The sequence below is a fragment of the Macrobrachium nipponense genome, chromosome 22, assembly GCF_015104395.2.
Source record: "Macrobrachium nipponense isolate FS-2020 chromosome 22, ASM1510439v2, whole genome shotgun sequence".
NCBI lineage: Eukaryota > Metazoa > Arthropoda > Malacostraca > Decapoda > Palaemonidae > Macrobrachium > Macrobrachium nipponense.
The window spans coordinates 2,119,509-2,139,606 of record NC_087213.1 but is presented as its reverse complement, the minus strand read 5'-3'; the positions used below and the strand labels follow the sequence as shown (position 1 = coordinate 2,139,606).

General features: G+C 44.8%; 1 protein-coding gene across 1 annotated transcript in view; it reads left to right on the top strand.

The window, feature by feature from the left end:
• LOC135198437 (lipid droplet-regulating VLDL assembly factor AUP1-like) overlaps positions 1–20,098 on the top strand; it is a 61,775-nt gene that overhangs the window by 2,424 nt on the left and 39,253 nt on the right. Inside the window, exons 2-4 of the mRNA XM_064225984.1 lie at positions 851–988; positions 1,196–1,346; positions 2,644–2,825. Of these exons, the coding sequence (XP_064082054.1) occupies positions 851–988; positions 1,196–1,346; positions 2,644–2,825 (471 nt within the window). The remainder of the gene's footprint in view (positions 1–850; positions 989–1,195; positions 1,347–2,643; positions 2,826–20,098) is intronic.

Genomic DNA, 20,098 nt, shown 5'->3' with positions numbered 1-20,098 from the left:
GACACAAGGAAAAATGACTCGTCGTTGCCAATCTAGTGGAGCATCACACATATGCCGATGCATTTACAAACTGTTGCCACTAGACAAATGTACCTTGTTATCAAGCTCCAAGGACTAGACTAGCTTTTTTTTTTTTTTTTTTTTTTTTTTTTTTCTGCACAAAATGAGTTTACTCTTTTTCTGTACTATTGTAACCATATTTCATTTATCTATATATTAAGATATATTGTAATCATATGCCATTCATTGGTATAAGACTGACTTAAGACCAGGTTATTTTATTTGACCCCAAGGAGTCCAACTGAGAATTGAGTTCTTGACCCTAATTAAGTGTAATCAGCAATGTACATAATATTGGAATATTGAGTTGAATTAATTTTTTGCTATTTAGTATTATATAACATATAACTATGTTTTAGTTTTCCAAGTAAATAATAAAAGAAAATGATTGAGAGCGATTTAAAAGTTCTCTGTTGCTGTAAAACTAATACTAGTTATGTTTAATGATAGATATTGGTTTATAGATTGTATCAACAGCAATGGAACCTATTAGTACACCAATGTTATCTAAAACTAGATTGCTAAATACTATAGATATTATTTCCACTTGACCATAGCTAGAGGAATTTAGTGAAGTATAGATTTTAATATCAAATGTATATCTTTAACTGTGTCAAGTGGCAAGTGAAACAGCTCAACTTTTGGATGTTACATATAATGTTCTCAATTCCAAAAATGGACTTGAGCTGTTTAACTTGAAAATTCCTTTAATATTTACTAACAATGCTTGTAGATGTAATAAAGTTTCATTTTCATAAATTATCAGTGACAATTTTTTCCCCTATAATAGGTTGCCCAGTGGCCCCAGTTTGTTGTTCATCCTACTTTACACACCATTGGGCATTGTCATCTTTTTGCTACGTCTGTTTGTGTCCTTACAGTTATTTTTAGCTGCATCTGTTCTTCCTTACAACACAGTTATCAGGAGGTAAGGTCAACTGTCTGAATGTAGTTTCAGGTTAGTTAGTGGGATTGAAACATTTTGAATATTGATTAATTAATAGAAGCTGTTGTAGAACTGATTAGATGAAAGTTGATGTTTGATGTTTTCTGATATAAAATTTCAAAACTTTTAATAGACAAATTGATCTTTTTATTGGTTATAAAAGTCCTGTAATTTCCTTTCTCTCTCTAGCGTGGTTTTGCGGGTGCTGTATGTAACTTTGGGTTTAGTTGTACGAGAAGAGTCGGTGGAAAAGAGAAATAAATCGTGTTGCGTCATCACGACTAATCACATTACTCCTTTTGATCACCTCGCAGTATCTATTGTTCTGCCGTGTATAACTGTGAGTTTATTCTTGTGTTCATTCTTTCTTTTTGTGTATCAAATTTTTTACACATAGTAATTCAAATATGTATATGAAAAAATTATAATGCTTAACAATCTGATGCTTTATTCCTTGATGCAAAAGTATTTTCTACCATTAGTTTATTTAACAATCCAATGCTTTATTCCTTGATGCAAATGTATTTTCTACCATTAGTTTATTTATGTAATCTTTTTTATGCATTTTTGTATTGTGTTAATTCCTATAGCAAACCCACTTACTGTTACTTTTGCTAAAACTGCCTGGTTATAATAGACAAACCAATTGGAGTTTGCCCCCTCTCAGTAAGTTGGACCAGTTCATTAGCTTTTGGTGTACAATACTTTTTACATAAAGTAATTAATAGCCTAACCTAACTGGTATCTTGTAATTTTCATTCTACTGGTATCCTGTAACTTTCTTTATATTTGAAATATTGATTTACCTACTGTATTTGTTATTCAATTTAGAGAAATATCTGGAAAATTAATTGCCATGAAAACTACACAGTATTGTACTTATATTATATAGAGGAACACAAAGATGTTTAATGGTCTTATTTTTAAATTGTATAATGCTTCACTCATTCCATGACTTGTTTCATTTAAGAGTACGTATATCAGTTATTTATTTTGATCATGAAAATTATTTTGTCAGGTGTTTCCTGCATGGAGTCATTTATACAAAATAAGCTGCCCAGCTTTTATTTTGTACTGGGATCTTTTTGCCTAAACCCCAATCTATAATGGGTTTTCCTTCCCTTTTTCCATGATATCTTTAGTCTTTTTAAGGGTCTTCTTTCTAGTATCTCTTAATTGCTGCTTTTCTGAACAACCACTCCTCATCCCTTCTCATCAATTATCTTGATCATCTTGATTTTCGGGATCCATTTTTTTGTCCCCAGCCTTTTGATACCCTAATTTTGTAGCAACAAATTTTAAAGGTAATTTGTATTTTTCCTTGGTTTACAATTTAAGAGCCTTTATTAACATCCTCAGGACGACCTTAATGCCAAAGAAAAAGAGTTTACTTTAACCAGGTGGGCAGAGGATTCACCCCACTCACCACCTACCACCTTGTTACTAAGTTTCAGCAGTCATATCCAACTCATTCTGAGAAACATTACTACATAAAAGGCTATTTGTATATACTTAGGAAATTTGCAAACTGCATAAAATTTGATATACTAAGATTGTTTACTCAAAGTCTACTTACATGTTATTTGATAAACTTTTGACCTATAGAATTTGTGCAAAAAAACTTGTTCTATTTTCAGCCTAGTGTGTATGATCTCCCAGCCGCACTGTCTATGTTATTATGCTACCGTGACCTTGGGGTAACACAAGGACGAGAAATACTTCGAACTAATGCTCGAGCATACCTCAGTGATTCACGGAACCCTCCTCTTCTCTTGCATCCTGAGGGGGCCACAACAAGTGGCACACTTGCTCTCATGAAGTAAGTACTGCGTACGTGGTAACTATTTTCTGGTTGTCTCAGTTGATCGCGTCAAATAAGGTTAGTAATTTTGCTTCCTTCCAATTTTATAGAATTGTAATACACTCCCTGAACACCTGAATTAGCCCTGGTTACTAACCATCCCAAACTATATCCCCACATATTTACCCACAAAGTGGGTAATTTTAACTGTCAACGTTACCAATGCTGCAGGTAAAATCTAGTCAAATGAGTTACCTGTGTTACTATTGGCAACGCTGCTGCAAATACCAGCCACCAGAGGCTTGCCTCTTCAATTGTTTCATGTTCGCCATGCTGTGCGGATTAGTCCCACATTAGGCGAACTTTTGGTCTTTTAGCCCGACCCCATTTAAAGAATTTTCGTATTTTGGATATCACATTATGACTTTGGACTGTTATTAACGTTTTTCTCCTGATTTGAGTCTGGATCGGTACTTTGTACTCTCTATGGATGAGTTAGAAAATAAACGTCATCGCCGTCTGCAAACGCCTCTGCTTCTGCTTCATCTACAGTTCGACAATCAAGTCTTCTACTGCTGGACATGTTGGTGCTCATCAGTTCTGCACGCCCTGCGAGTGTAGGAGAGTACACTCACACATGATCAACATTCTCTTTGTTATTTCTTGTAAGAAGGTTCAGTGTAATACCAGTCAGAGATGGGTGTCTTGGTCAGGAGATAAGGAACCATTAGAGTTAGTTATTCAAGAAATTAGTGGACAAGTTAACATCTAGTATGTCTAGCCTATTTCTAGCCTGACGAATAATTTAACTAAAAATAGAGATAGTGGTAGTAGTAGTATAGTTGATTCTAATAGCTCTTTTTCAGCTCCCCTGCCTGTTCCAGAACCAGCCCTAACGTGTGCCGGGGGTCATGGAGAATCGCAAGCCTCCAAGTGGGTAGGTTCTGCCGGCCCTCCTGGCACGGAGCAGGCAGTGTTGGCAGATTTCCCCTTCCCTCAATGTGTAAGTTCTGAGGATGATGAAAATTTAAGTCAGATACAAATGAGTAGGGATAATAGGCTATGTAGTGTTCAGGAAGAGAAGTGCAGGCTTCTTCGGGTCAGTTTTCTATTATAGTAGTTTATAGAGGGACAATTTGTCTTTAGAGCCTCTTTGTTTTCTTTTCCTGCTTCGAGTTCCTTGCATCAGAAGCTTTCTAGGTCCATGGTTGGTCATTCAGGGGTGGTTTCGGGTCTGTTGGGTTTTGAAGTGTTGAGTACTGCTCCTTCATCTTGAAGGTTCTTTTCCTTCTGAGGATAAATTTCGTTCGTCTTGCAATGGTGGTAAACTTGATCAGGTTTTCAATTTGACTACATATACAGTATGGTAATTGTTAATATCAACTAATTGTTCATACACGAAAACAACCTTCGGTCTTAACATTAGGTTTTATGCATTCAACTTACCTGTCAGATATATACTTAGCTATAGACTCCGTCGTCCCCGATAGAAATTCGAATTTCGCGGCACACTCTACAGGTAGGTCAGGTGATCTAAGCCCGCCGCCCTGTGGCGGGAATAGGAATCATTCCTGTTTTCTAAGACAGATTTTCTCTATCGGCTGTGACAGCAACATTGTTGTTGTTACTCCTGATTTGATTTTCGTGTTTTTTCATCGCTATTGATCTTCTAAGCCGGTTATTTGGTGACGTATTGGATCTTTGGTTTGGCACTCTTTCTGTGGACTGTTTTTTGGACTTGTTTTGGATATTTCTCATGATGTCGGATTCTAGCTTTACGGTTAGAAGACAGTGTGAAATGAGGGATGCATGGTGAGGCTACCGAAAGCTCGGTAGACCCTCACACAGTAAGTGTGTGTAAGGAATGATGTTCAATTTCTAACACCTGTGATGAATGTGTAAATATGAATGAGGAAGAATGGAAGAATTAAATTCATATTTAAGGAAATTAGATATGGATAGGGCTAGGAAGGCTTCCTCCAGAAGCGTAAGTAGGTCTCGCTCTAACGAGCCTATTAAATTAACACCTAACCCTAAACCTCTATCTCTTCCTCTAGTACTAAGACTGCAAATCCGGCACGGAAATTGCAGATCTTAAAGCTGCGCTACAAAGGATGGAACGTCAAATGCTGACGTTGAAAGGTAAGCACAGTGATAGTGAATTAAGTGTCCCTAGTGCAGTGGAGGGTGCGTCTGATCGGCTCTGTCTCGCTCCCAGGCCTAGACCTCTTCCAAGCTCACAGGCCCAGAGGAGAAGGAATGTCGAAAGCCATTACGGAGGTTACGGAGAATCCCCACCGATCAGGCGTCCCCTCGGCAGATCTGTGACGACCCGAACTGCCAAGGATCGCTATCGAAAAAGCATCCTAAAGAAGTGTTTTTCTTCGTCAGATTCTTCACCGAATGTAAGGGGATGGAGTTCTGATGAACTGTCACGCCCCTTAAAAGAGAATTGGAAGGCTCCAACTTTGGATTCAACGCCTGAGCTTTTCTCCGATCTATCACCTTGTGAGAAGAGAAAAGGAGAATGGTGCCTAAACGGAAATCGGAGTTTCCTTCCTTCTAGACAGCCCTCACCGATCAGGGAAGGAAAAAGAGAAATGCGGCTGCGAAAATTATCCTAAATGCAGGAGCAAACTTTCGGCCTTAGTAGGAGTTTTTACTAAGGAAACTCCCAGGAGAAAGGAACTCTTTCCTTCCTATAAAGAAGACGAAGGGAAGGAAAGAAGAAACGGAAGTTTCGGCTTATACTCAGAGGAGTATGAAGAATGCGCCAAAAACGCCAACCTGGCGCAATGCGCCAGATGCGTTTGAGACTCCATACGAGTCAGAAGAGCCAGATGCGCCAGAAGCGCCAGCCTGGCGAAATGCGCCAGAAGCGCCAGAAGCGCCACCCTGCCGAAATGCGCCAGAAGCGCCACCCTGCCGAAATGCGCCAGAAGCGCCAGCTTGGCGCAAGGAATCACGAGCACCAACCCGGCGCAATGAGCCACAAGTGACAAATAAGAGACGGACTTCTTCAAAAGACAATTAAGCCAAGAGGATTTGTTTAGCTTTTCGGAAGGATAAACCTTTACCTGACAAGGACTTTAGTTGTCGCACAAGCGGCCGTATTCCTTGTCAGGACATAGGTGGTTCCGGAGAAAGCGATAGGAGAGGACATCCTTCGTCTGACAGGAGAGAAAGGTGTCGCACAAGCGGCCATCGCTCTTGCCAGGAGAAGGATAAGGTCGTTTGCAGGATCAACCTATCTCTCGTAGGGACGCAAGTTATCGCACAGGCGGTCGTCGTTCTTGCGAGAGTGGGGTGGATGTTGAAAGAGGCCAGTCTCCTGCTGGAAATAAACAATCCTCTGGTTCGGAATTGGATTTGGAAGAGATTTCGGACTCTGAAAACCACTCGGCTCCGGGTTTGTCAGATTACAAGACGCTGGCAGCCCTCTTACTTCAAGAGTTTGGGGACTCTTTAAGCCCGACTGCTCCTCCTTCTCCAAGGTCCTTATTTACAAGCACGAAGGTCCCGAAACAATCATCTTTTATTAAAATGAAGCCAACCATTTCCATGAACAAGGCTCTCCGATTCGTAGGAAATTGGTTGGAATCCAAGGAGAAGGCGGGGAAGACAGTCTTTACCTGCCCTCCTTCCAGACTATCAGGAAAGAAGGGAATTTGGTACGAGACGGGCAAACCACGGGTCTAGCTCTCCCGTCCACTGCCGAAGCAGATTTTTCGAATCTGGTAGATTCGTCTAGGAGACAAGCCTTGTCATTAGCAAAGATCACATGGGGACTTCTGAGATGGACCATCTCCTCAAGGGATTGTTTAATGTCTTAGAAGTTTTTAACTTCTTAGACTGGTCCCTTGGGGTGTTGGCCAAAAAGACACAAGAGAAGGAATCTCTTAGTCCAGAAGTCCTTCATAGTGTTCTTTCCTGTAGGGACAAGCGTTCAGGATGGATCAGGAGAGGTGGCCTCTCTGTTTGGAACTGGTATTCTGAAGAAGAGAGTCTTATTTAGCTCTTTTCTGACGAAAGCAGTTACTCCTACTCAGAGGTCATCTCTTCTGTAGCTCCTCTGTCGGACCAATTGTTTCCTTCAAATCTAGTAAAAGATATTTCTCATTCTTTGACAGAAAAGGCACACAAGATCTCTTGGCCCAATCTGCAAAGAAATCGAGGACTTCGGGCGGGGTCTATTAAGAGAGAGACTCGGGCTCCTCAACAGCCCTTTCGAGGGAGTACCTCGGCCAGACCCTCTTTTAAGAAGAGAGGAGTACAGAAGAGAGGTAGATCTTCCTTCAGACCTATCAAGAGAGCGAAATGAGACAACAGTCCTTCAAGCACCGGTAGGAGCCAGACTTCGGAAATTTTCCGAAGAATGGGCTCGGAGGCAGGCAGAAATTTTGGTCCCTTTCCGTGGTAACAAAGGGATATATGATCCCCTTTCGAGACAGACCTCCCTTGACTACGAACCCGAGGGAACTGTCAGCCCAATACAGGGACCCTGCCAGAAAGAAGCATTATTGCAACTGGTAGAACAGATGTTGCAAAAGGAGGCCATCGAAGTGGTTCGGGATCCGCATTCCGAGGATTCTACAACCGTCTTTTTCTGGTTCCGCAAATCCTCGGGAGGGTGGAGACCGGTCCTGGATGTGAGCGCATTGAACCGATTTGTGGAGAACACAAAGTTCTCTATGGAAACATCAAAATCGGTTCTTGCGGCTCTTCGTCCAGGAGATTGGATGGTCTCCTTAGATCTACAAGATGCATACTTTCATGTCCCCCTGCATCCATCATCGAAGAAATATCTCCGATTCATGATGCAGGGGAAAGATACCAATTCAGAGCCCTATGCTTCGGCCTTTCAACGGCCCCTCAAGTGTTCACGAAGCTAATGATGAATGTTGCGAGATGGCTACATCTAGAGGGGTAAATAAATATCCCTTTATCTGGACGATTGGCTAATAAGAGCAAAATCGGAAATTCAGTGCTTGAAGGACTTGGAGAAGACTTTGAACTTGACAAAATCTCTGGGACTGCTCGTGAACCTCGAGAAATCACAATTGATCCCCAGACAGAACATAGTCTATCTGGGATACAGATGGATTCTCGGGTTTTCGGGCGTTTCCATCTCAAGACAAGAATTACTCGAGGCTTAGAAAAGATCTCGAACTTCTTAGGGAAAGAACAGACTCGGCGAGGGAATGGCTCAGTCTGCTGGGCACCCTTTCCTCGTTAGAGCAGTTCATTTCCCTGGGAAGATTAAATCTCAGACCTCTGCAATTTTATCTAAAGAGGATGTGGAGTCAAAAGACAGGAGACTTGTCAGACGTTTTTCCCATCCAACAGGGGATAAAATCCGACCTAAAGTGGTGGTTAAACCCCATTAACAAGGAACGAAGGGGTGTCCCTCTTGATTCGGAACCCTCACCGAGTGTTGTTTTTCCGATGCCTCGGAAACAGGTTGGGGAGCAACACTGGGCCCAAAGGAAGTAGCAGGTATTTGGACCAGACAACAACATACTCTGCACATCAATGCGAAGGAACTCCTGGCAATTCATCTAGCTCTGGAATACTTCGAAGCGGAAGTCAGAGGGGTGGTAGTTCAAGTCAATTCCGACAACACCACAGCTCTGGCTTACATCCGGAAATCAAGGGGGCACTCACTCTTTCTCTCTGAACGAAAATAGCGAGAGCTCTATTAACCTGGACAGAGGAACGGGGCATTATTCTGCGTACAAGGTTTGTCCAAGGAGTAAAAAACCTAAGGGCAGACAGGTTGAGCAGAAAGAACCAGGTTCTCCCGACAGAGTGGATGCTCCACTCAGGAGTCTGTAGACAAATATGGTCACTCTGGGGGAGTGACCCCAGATCGACCTGTTTGCCACGTTCCTCTCCAGGAAATAGACAACTTCTGCTCGCTAGAAGAAGATCCCAGAGCCACAGCGATCGATGCCTTCCTCATGGATTGGTCAGGCATAGATGCATACGCCTTTCCCCCCATTCAAATTGCTGGGGGAAGTAGTAAGGAAATTTGTGGCATCGGAAGGAATGAGAATGACTCTAATTGCTCCCTTTTGGCCTTCCCGAATCTAGTTCACAGAGGTACTGGAATGGACGGTGGACTTCCCCAGATCTCTACCAGACAGGACAGATCTGCTCAGACAAACCCCACTTCGAGAGGTTCCACAAAAACATCCAAAGTCTCTCCTGACTGCTTTCGACTATTGAAAGACTGGTCAGAGCGAGAGGCTTTTCAAAGAAAGTGGCAACTTCAATTGCTAGAGCCCGCAGAGCGCTCACCCTGCGGGTCTACACAATCGAAGTGCGGAAGTTTTCCGTAGATGGTGTAGGTCGAAGAAGCTGTCCTCTTCCAATACCTCTGTAACCGAAATCGCGGATTTTCTCCTCTTCTTAAGAGAAGAATCCAAATTGGCCGTATCAAACTATCAAGGGATATAGGAGCATGCTCTCAGCTGTTTTTAGAAACAGAGGGCTGAATCTCGAGAATAATAAGGATCTTCATGATCTCATCAGGTCTTTCGAGACTAAGAAATTGAGATCGTCGATTCCCCTGAGTTGGAACCTGGACGTTGTCCTAAAGTTCTTGATGTCGGACAGGTTCGAACCTATAGATAAAAATCTCATTCAGAAGATCTTACTAGCAAATGCATATTCCTGATGGCTCTAGCAACGCTAAGAGGGGGGGGGATCAGTGAATTGCATGCTTTGGACTCTCGGGTGGTGGGATTTAGAAAAGACTCGGCTGTCATTTCTTTCCAGGATCTTTTCCTAGCAAAGAATGAGAACCCTTCTAAACCTTGGCCTAGAAGTTTCGAAGTCAAGGGACTCTCTTCTCTGGTAGGAAGAGAGTTGGATCGGTCTCCCTTTGCCCAGTCAGGACCTTAAAATTTTATTTAGAAAAGAAGACACAGCTTCAGGGATGTCGACAAGGTCTGGTGTTCGGTAAGAAGCCCAAGAGACCTATGTCAAAGAACGCACTGGCATTCTTTGTCAGAATGTAATTACCGAAGCTCATAGGAATTGCCAAGAGAACTCTTTAAAGCTGCTGAGAGTGAAAGCTCTCGAAGTCCGGGCTGTGGCAACTTCCCTTTCTTTTACGAAGATATGTCCATGAGAAACATTTTTAGCAGCAACTTATTGGAGGTGCAATTCAGTATTTGCATCCCACTATTTAAAGGATGTTAGAAATAACATACGATAAATGTTTCGCTCTTGGACCTTATGTATCAGCGGATACTATGCTGGGAAATGGAGCAGACGCTGATCCTTAAATTTGTTTTTTAATATTTTTAATAATTAGTTTAATATTGTTGTTGAGTTGTGGGTTGCTTGAAAGGATGTTCAGGGGATGACTCCTTTCAATCGTAGTACTAACCCCCAATGAGGATCAGGTGATCGGGATTAGGTGTCGTGCTCTATGATCATGCCAATAGGCAAGGTGTGGATAGGACCCCATTGACAAAGATCCTAAGGTTCTGAAGCGTAAGTGGGTAAGACGCCATCTTTGGATGACCAAACCTTACCGGCTTCTTTTTGTATCGGTAATAAAAACCAGGCTGCTCCATATGTTTCTCCACCTGCTTTTGATTTGTCTCATACCCCTTCGGTTTCTCCTAGCGGTTCTGTATCGGAAACGTCAGGAGGGGCCTTGGGTAATTTTATGAATATTTACACCTTCCTTTGTTCCCAGCAAGTAGAGGGGGAGATCCGCCATCTTGTTCCAGGCTTCCTGCTACTCAAGCGGCATAGTTAGATGGTACGTGGTCAGCGCATAGGCCTACCAGGCGTACCAACCTTGGATGGTCTGCTTGCGCATTATTATGACGTCACGGTTCCAGCAGGGGTCCGGCAGCGCTGAATGTTCCTCATCCCCGGGCTTGCAATTTATGGGAATTAATGCCGCGGCTTCACCATCCCACTCAGTATTTACAGCGATGCAGAACGTGGAGGTAGTTTGGTAGCAAACGTGCGGTTGCCAGCAGAAACCTCTCAGTCTCTCCCTACGAGAGTGATGACGTCACAACATACGTCACACTCCGATATGCAGGCGTGATGACGTCACAGACCGATTCTCGCCCTTTCCCTTTTTCGCTGCACCCAGACGCTTAATACGCCTTCTGACCCGTCAATGCAAACTGTAATGCAGAAATTACAGGATATAGAGAAGAGAATGAATAAGAGACAAAAAGAAAAAGTGTGATTCGCCTTCTTCGTCTTCTTCCTCTTGTTCGGCGTCATCGCTAAGTCCGATAACGTCACGGCGAGCGCCAGTCAAAGCGTTGGAGGAGGATTCGGGAGTTCCTGGCGGATCCTCGGGCTAAGAGGAGAAGAATCAATTCTTCCTCTTCTTCGGACCAAGACTGTCATTTCCAAGTCAGCAAGAAGGTCGGAAAATCAGTGGCTATTAAGCACAAGGTTGGCAGACGAAGCCGTTCGCAAGAATCCGAACAACGCGAGAGAGGTGACGGCCGGCGAGCTAGCGGCCGAGGCGGAGTTGCCAGTTCGGATCGCAAAAAACTGCGATACCTCTGGTAAAAATCGACGTTGGCGGCAAAAGGTGCGCAGCAGGATGGAATGCAGGTCCCAGTTTCGCCCGTAAGGCCGTTCAAAATACGTACGAAGGACGATAAGGCTCCTATTAAAAGTACGAAAAAGAGAGAGTTGGCAACCTCGGCGAATAACGTTCGTGGAAGGCAGTGTCCGTCTGGATAGAAGGCCGAGGCCGGGCTCGCCGACGCTCGAAAACGATGCCAATGCTAATAGAGACGAACTTATCTCTGTCTTAAGGGAGCCTTCATCTTGGAGATCTAGACGAGATTCTCGCTCTAGATCCGTGAGCAGAGAAAGAGTGAGACGTTCTCGTTCCCCTGCTGACTATCCGGGATCGAGCCAACAGCGGCCAGCAAAGATCAAAGAGACCGCGGCCGTAGGGGTCTGGCGGCCGTGGAATTCCGGGCCGTCTGTCAGAAGATAGAGGCGAGACAACATCTCTTGTGACGGAGAATGGTACACTAGAGCCGGAGGAAGGAGAAAAACCAAGAGTTTCTGGCCTCGTATGCAGAGGTTATTGATTTGATTCGTCAATTCAATAGCCTTTTGGAGAAGACAGAAACACCGGCCAGTATGCTTCCTCCTGGAATTGACATGGCATTTGGACTAAAGAGGGATACCAAGGTGTTGTATGAATTACCTTGTTCGAGTCATGCGGAATCGGTCTTGCAACACGTAAACGCAAAGATTGCAGGAGGGATAATTCCTTAAGATCTAATAGATCATTTAAATTTATTCCCCCTCCAATGATAAAGCAAAGGAAATATTATACGACACCGAAGGTCCCTTTGCTGTCTAGACAAATGAACCCGAATGTTGTAAGGTTAAGGCCTGGATTAACCTTGGATCAGGTTAAAATGGAGTGCCCTTCGATGACGTACCAAGAGGCTGCTACGTTAGAAGCAACAGCTTCTTCTGTCTTTCAGGCTGCTTCTTGGTTAGGACCTTTGGTCAACAGCAGTGGCGAAAATTGCATCCTCGGAAGCAACAAGGAAAGTAGTGGATGAACCATTGTTCATTAGATTACTACAGTCAGGTTCCAAGGCGATTGTGTACCTGACAGACGTAAGTGCCAATGTTTGGGCAAATATCCTGCTAATGAGGAGAGATGCAGCATTGGCTAGACTAAGCCGCAATGTGGATTTGGATTCCCTGTTAGCAATGAGGAATGGGGATATCTTGGAATCGCAACTGCTGTTGCCAGAGGTCATACTGGAAGAGGCGATAGATAGAAGAAGGATGGACACTAACGATAGGTTGGTGCAACAGGCAGTTAGGAAAACGTCTAACAGTCAAACTACTCCTTTGGAGGGAAGACAACAGCGAATGTCTTCGAAAGGCAAGACAGTGAACAATAGCATCCCTAATAGAGTCACAAGACCCTCTTCCCCAAAGAGGATAACTCATCGGCCCTTTCACAATAGAAACAACAGAGGAAGGGGCAATAGGGGAGGGAGAGGCTCAAGAAGATAGGATGGGCGCCTCCCATCACTCGGCCACACCAGTGGGGGGTTGCCTGGCAAATCACTGGAAGGTGTGGCAGGAACTAGGGGCAGAAGCAGTGGGGTGGAGGATGTTCTTCAGGATCGGGTATTGATTCCGTTCGAGGTAACCCCGCCCCTGACAAGAATCAACCATTACCCCACGTCACTTATGCCCACTATCTGCAGGACGAAGTGAAGAAGATGATGGAAAAAGGAGCTGTGCAACAAGTATGCAGTCCGACAAAAGGCTTCTACAGCAGGATTTTCCTGGTACCCAAAGCCAACGGGGAGTGGAGGACAGTAATAGACCTGTCAACGCTGAATCTGTTTATAAGGAAAACCAGTTTCAAGATGGAAACTCCGAAAACGGTTCTACAAGCAGTCAGAATCGGAGACTTTATGTGACAGTCGATCTAAAGGACGCTACTTTCAGATACCAGTCCATCAGTCTTCAAGGAAATTTCTCCGCTTCAGTCTTGCAGGGAAAGCTTTCGAATTCAAGGTCCTGTGCTTCGGATTGACAACGTCTCCTCAAGTTTTTACAAGAGTGTTCACCCTCGTGTCGGCGTGGGCGCATGCTCAGGGGATCAGGCTAATAAGATATCTGGACGATTGGCTGGTGATAGCAAAGTCCAAGGAGAAATTACTCAGGGACAGGGCGGCCCTCCTGCAGCTTTGTCACAGCCTAGGTATTGTGGTGAATCAGCAGAATGTCGCAGTTGGATCCAAGTCAACGTTTGGAATATCTGGGAATGGTGATAGACAACAACAGCAAGCCAAAGTATTCCCGACAGACCAAAGAGTAGAGAAATGCAAACAAGTGGTGAATGCCTTTCTGGGAAAGCAGACACAGCCAGCAAGACAGTGGCAGGTGGTGCTGGGAATCCTAACCTCCCTGGAGAAGCTAGTACCACAAGGAAGACTACACCTTCGGTCCCTACAATGGAGGATGAAGGAGTTTTGGTCACCAACAGTAGATCACCCGTACGAGCAAATTCCCTTGTCGGCAGAAGTAGGAAAGACTTGCTGTGGTGTGAACGACGACAATCTGACAGTGGGTGTCCCCCTTCAACAATCCTCCCCAGACCTCTTGCTGTTCTCGGATGTGTCACTAGAAGGCTGGGGAGCCCATATGGAGGAGTGGATGGTGTCAGCAAAATGGAGTTTGCAAGGACAGAGAACTCCCTATAAACGTGCTGGAGTGAAAGCAGCTTTTCTGGCTCTACGAGAATTCAGGGAGAGAGTAAAGGGACACTCAGTGGTATTGATGTCAGACAACACCACAGTAGTAGCTTATATAAACAAGCAAGGAGGCCTAGTTTCTTGGCAGTTACATGTGATGACAGTTCAACTTCACCAGTGGGCTATAGAGAACCTGGTAGACATCAAGGCCAGGTATATTCGGGAAAAAGAAAAACATAGTGGCCGACAAGTTGAGCCGCAGGGATCAGATTCTGGGAACGGAGTGGTCCCTACACCAACAGGTAGTGGACAGGATGCTCATGTTGTGGGAAGGACCGATCATAGACCTATTCGCAACCAGCTACAACAAAAAAGTTGGAAGTGTATTGTTCAGTAGTCCCGGACGCAGAGGCAGTAGCAGAAGATGCGCTACACAAAACCCTGGGACAATCTGGACGTGTACGCATTTCCTCCATTTTGTCTAATCCGTCAGGTTCTGAACAGGGTAATGCAGTCTCAGAACCTCAAGATGACCCTGGTAGCCCCGTTATGGCCGAAAGCAGAGTGGTTTCCAGACCTACTGGAACTCCTAGTAGATGTGCCAAGAGAGTTACCTACATGGAGCAACCTTCTGTGTCAGCCTCACGTGGAGAGGTACCACCAGCCGGTGAAGTCCCTATCGCTTCACGGGTGGAGACTGTCAAGTATCTCCTCCGAGAGCGAGGGTTTTCGCAGAAAGCAGCAAACTCAGATGGCAGGTAATATCAGAAACTCATCTGCGACAGTATACCAAGGAAAGTGGTCAGCATACTGCGATTGGTGTCGTAGAGGGAACGTTGTCTCCACTCGGTACCACTATCAGCAGTTAGCAGACTTTCTGATATATCTCAGATCAGAAAAACATATGTCTGTATCTGCAGTGAAGGGGTACAGGGCGGCTTTAGCCTCAGTCTTACGAATGAAAGGAGTGGACATATCGTCTTCATGGGAGTTGGCCATGCTGATGAGAGCTTTGAACAGTCATGCCCACCAAAGGAGCTAAAAGCCCCAGATGGGATCTGACCAAGGTACTGAGTAGTCTGACAAAACCCCCCTACGAAAACCACTAAGGCAGTCCACGGATAGGAGCCTGACCCTGAAGACAGTCTTTCTTATTGGCCTGGCTTCAACCAAAAGGGTGGGGAGCTACATGGCCTCTCATATCTCGTAAAGCACTCGAGAGGTTGGAGATCAATGGTATGTGAGTTTGTCCCAGAATTCGTGGCCAAGACCCAAATCCAACAATAGTAGACGGCAGATTCGACTCCTTTACCATACCTTCCTTGGCAGACTTTGTAGACACGACAAAGCTGAGATTGCTCCTGTGCCCCATCAAGGCACTAAGGGAGTACTTAAAGAGAACAAGGCACCTCAGGCCGGGGTGCCAGAGGTTGTTCGTAAGTACAGGACGGAACAAGAAGGAAGTGTCCAAGAATACAATATCGTTTGGCTAAGGGAGACGATCAGAGATGCTTATACGGCAGAAGACAGAGGGTCAGATAGCCAGGTGGGGAGCTAGAGCTCATGACATCAGGGGTGTGAGTGCTTCCCTGGCATTTAAGAAGAACATGTCTGTGGATAAAATTCTGAAAGCTGGTGTGTGGAAACGCCAAACAACTTTCACCTCATTTTTTATTTGAAAGATGTTGCCCATAGATCCTTGGACACCTTTCCTGGGTCCAGTGGTGGCGGCCCAACAAGTGATATAGTTCATCCAGTGCCCCTGGCGGGTCAGTTTGCGTCTAGTCTAAGATGAAGGTATGAAAGTAGAATGAATGGGATGACTGGTCTTTTTTCTTTACTACTTTCTTCCTACTCCTTTAACTACGGCAATATGAAGGAGAGTACCGTCATGTGCTGGAACGGACTAGATGCAGGTGAGATGGTCAGCCATACTCTGAAGCTATCTTAGCTGATGATATACTTTTCAGTAGCAACACACCCCTCTGGACAATAGGGAAAAGAGGGGTGAAGGTGGATCCAGTTGCAAGGGACAAGAGTAAACAGTAGAATGGTATCTACACCCAGTGGGAGAAAACCAATAGATCCGCTTATATCTTTGGTCCTAGGTTCATTGTCCATTCTCTTAGAATTTCCCAACCCTATATATTCGGAAATGGATAAGGTGGCAAACTCCCAGTCAGTTGTAGAGACTTACCTCCCTCCAATAGTAAGTCTATCCTAATGTTTAAGACCGAAGGTTGTTTGTGTATGAACAAATACCAAATTTGTAACTAATTTGTATTTTTCATAACTAACAAACCTGAGGTCTTAAACAGTTAAAGGCCCACCTCGAACCACCCCTCTAGCAGTCTAAACTGGGTTAGAAATATAACTGGTGGGTCACAGGTTAGCCGTGGGCATTTGGGTATACCATGACCCCGTGACCTGGTTATGAGATGCCATTTAGTACCTGGATCTCACCAAGTGTAATTTTAATTTCTACCGGTTTCCAGCTTGGCGCTAGTAAATCCTAATGTTAGACCTCAGGTTTGTTAGTTATGAAAAATACAAATAGTTACAAATTTGGTATTTCTCGGTTCAATGCATATTGATTTACAATAATTCAGTATGTAGAGAAATTGAATAACAATCAACTACGGCTAGCTTAGCGTTCGCGATGATATATCGTATGCATATACAGTAGCGTAGCCTAAAGTATTCTCTATACTACACATAGGTATAGTAATTTTTAATAGTGGCTAATGCTGTAGGTTCAATGCATCCTTTAGTACTTGTTTTGAGACGTAATGTGTCCTTCGTAGTTCTTGCGGGGGTTACGGCAGTTGGAGATTCGTCTGCACCATCGTTGACTGTATCGATACCGGTTGTGTCATCACCCACTCCTTTCATAGGGTAGTTAGTAATCTTCCTTCTTCAGTTCCCATTTTTATAGCTTAGGTGTTTGAGACGTAACGTGCTTACCGCGGTAATTGCCTGGGAGGCTACGGCCGTTGGCAGTTTGTCTGCAGCATAGTTAGCCCTTTTTGTGCCCTTGGCCCCCTTCGTTAGGGTAGCTGGTAATTTCCTTCTGCAGCTCACATTGGTTCCACAGTTTGTAACCTGTGATTAAAGCACTATATGTACTGCACAATTGGTTCTCCACCTGCACAATGGCGGCGTTAGGTGCTCTGGTGGTTATCGTCTCTGGGTAGTGAGGATATGCGCAGTCGAATGATAGTAACTGTTACAGGATTTGTCGAACTGGTGATGGTTGGCTGTTGTAAGGGGGTGGACACCGGTCAGATAGGTGTTACGTCACCATGTCTGGGGGGAGTGCGGGATTGTGCTGTTGAGTACGACTTGCTCAGGAGTTTATCATCGCCTTGGTATATTGTTGCGCAATCGGATTGGTTAGCTCAGATATGATGGGATCCTGTATGTCGTTTGGTATCGAGCAGCCAGGCATAGTAAGTTCTAGGTTCTTGGGTGCTGCTCTTGTTGGGGGGTTTGGTCTTTCTCCTTTTCCTGTTCTGGTCTGGCCGGGCAGGTCTGACAAAGGATAGATACCCTTTGAAGAGAGAATTGATTGCTAGTTGTGGGTTTTTTATTCTCCGGGGAAGGAAGTGAGTATAAATGGATGGTGGACTTTGTCCATTCTCTCTTTGCACAGTCCAGGCTCCGGAGGAATCTCACAGTTCATTCAAATAATGTTTGATAGTTGTATTCAACTAAACCAGTAGTCTCTCAAACATCAGTAGGCTGATCTGGTTTCAGCGAGTCGGGCAGTTTTTGGGGAAGACGAGTTTACAAGTGAGTTGAGGTTTTTCTCTATTGGGTTCCTACATTGATTCGTGTGGTAGGAGTTACAGATCATGAGGCTTGTATTTGGAAGACACCTTTCACAGCCAGTGGGAGGCCCTGTCCTACTCTGTGTGGATGTGGTGAGAGTTGATGGGTTTCTCAGATCCTAAACTGTTTGACAACCTCTTCACTTTGGTTTCAAGGGGGTTTGCATACCTGACTAACACTTCGGATGGCTGTACTATGTTCTTTTCAAGGAGAGGAGGGACTTCTTATTAAATCATCTGCCTCAGCACTATCTGGACATTAATAAGAAAGGGTTCTTAGTCAAGCATCAGTTGGTTCTTCATCGCTTTCGGAGCCTTCTAGTCGGGGGCTCTGCGTTCAAGGGTGCAAAGTAACGCGGATGGCTACCCTTAGGCTTCTAGTGCCTGCTGGAAACTGGTTAGAAACAATCAAAGATTATAAAGCAAGGACTCTGTGGCATCTAGCAACCTATGTATACAAGGTGGAAGTTAGTCACTGACCAAGCTTGGAACCTCATGACTCAATCTTTCTTTGACTTCCTTGGAGAGTAGCGGCGTTGTACTCTCCTTCCCAAGCTGGATGCTTTGTTTTCCTGTTATTTCTTTGCATTTTAGAGTGTGTGTGTGTCTGTCTGTCCTTTGATCATGGATTCCTCCAAGAGTTCCAAGTCCGTCAACGTACGTGTCCAGGAGTTCAGGGCTTTCCATGTTCCAGGATTTTGGCTTCTATTACGGATCCCCATATGACTTGCAGTAGGTGATGTGTGAATTTTTGTACTATCTCTAATCTGTACCCCGAGTGTTGTTCCTAGCCTATATCTCAGTGTAGGGCTTTTTATGAGAAGAGGGAATAACGTAAGGTGTCGACTTCTCTGTCTTGGGATGGCTTTTTGCCTCCCCAAGCGGACATTTCAGCGTCTCCTTCCAGTAGTCTTCCTCCTGCATCTTTTGTTCCCATGTCCCTGTACTTTTCCTCCATTGATTCATCCTTGGAAGTATTGGGCAGTGCAAAGGGTAGTTTTATGTTTAATGAGGCCCCCTCTCTTGTGGGAGACAATCACACTCCCTCAGGAGAGGAGGCTCACCCTCATGCTCCCTTTCTTTCAGATTTGAAGTCCAACAAAATGGCAGTGGTTTGGGTGTCCCTACACGTACGGGGTTCACCCTCTTTGGATGGTTTGCTAGCGCATTTCTTGGCTGCTCACCAGCCTCCCCTAGTCCCACCAGCAGTCCCCCCTCCTGGCCTACACTACTTTGGTATGCGTGTGATTCCTTCGGGCAGGCCTGAGCCATCAACAACGTTGTCTGCTGGGTTGCTGCTTATCTGCTCACCAGTGAGGCCATTGGCGTGTGCTGCCATGCCCTTTGTTGTGACGTCACTCCCAGCTTCCACTTGGCCTATGACATCAACTGCGGTGTCGGTTCTCCCTCCGTCTCAGTCATTACCATCCACGTCTCTGTTGTCTGCTCTGCCTCCCTCGGAGACATTTTTTTAGGCAATGTTTGATAAACTGGACTCCATTTTTCATGGAAGATATATAGTCCCCTCTACAAAGAGACGACATCGAAGGAGAAGGCCTTCCCCTTCTTCCTCTCCTTCTAGCAAGGGGCGTCAAAGTAAGTTAGAGCCTCCCCACTCCATCTCCTTCTCCTCCTACTCATACAAGTCAGACGTTGGAGGATTCAGGACTTTGTTGTTTCTTCTTCTGAGAATGAGAGGAGTGTTTTGCCATCTTCTCTGTGTCTCTTCATTGCACATATACGTACGTGTTCCAGTTTGCGATGGCTCCCGATCTCCACAGCCTACTAGAGTTTGCCGTAAGGATGATAGAGCACCGATCAAGAGTTCGAAGTTGCCCTCCACTCGGTTGTCTCCTGCATCTTCTGGGATTTCTCATAACGAATGTGTGGCTGACGATGACGGTCGAGGACGTGAGACGATTTGGGTCCGTGGACATGTGTCTCCGTCTTCTCCCAAGACAACTAAACTTTCTAAGTCTCCTTCCCTGAAGAGTTCCCAATATCATTCTCCAACTGGAGTTATTGACCTTTGAGGTCAGTTTCCTCCCTCAAGTCCTTCTCGTGCTCGTTGGTCCTTATCCTGTGACTGTGGACATGATTTGTTACACAGCCATGACCCGCGACTGTGGACATGAATTGTTACACGGCCATGAAAGAGTGACACGGCTGTGTATGTGAGTCGTCTTGTGGCCATGTATGTGAATCGTCACACAGCTGTGTACGT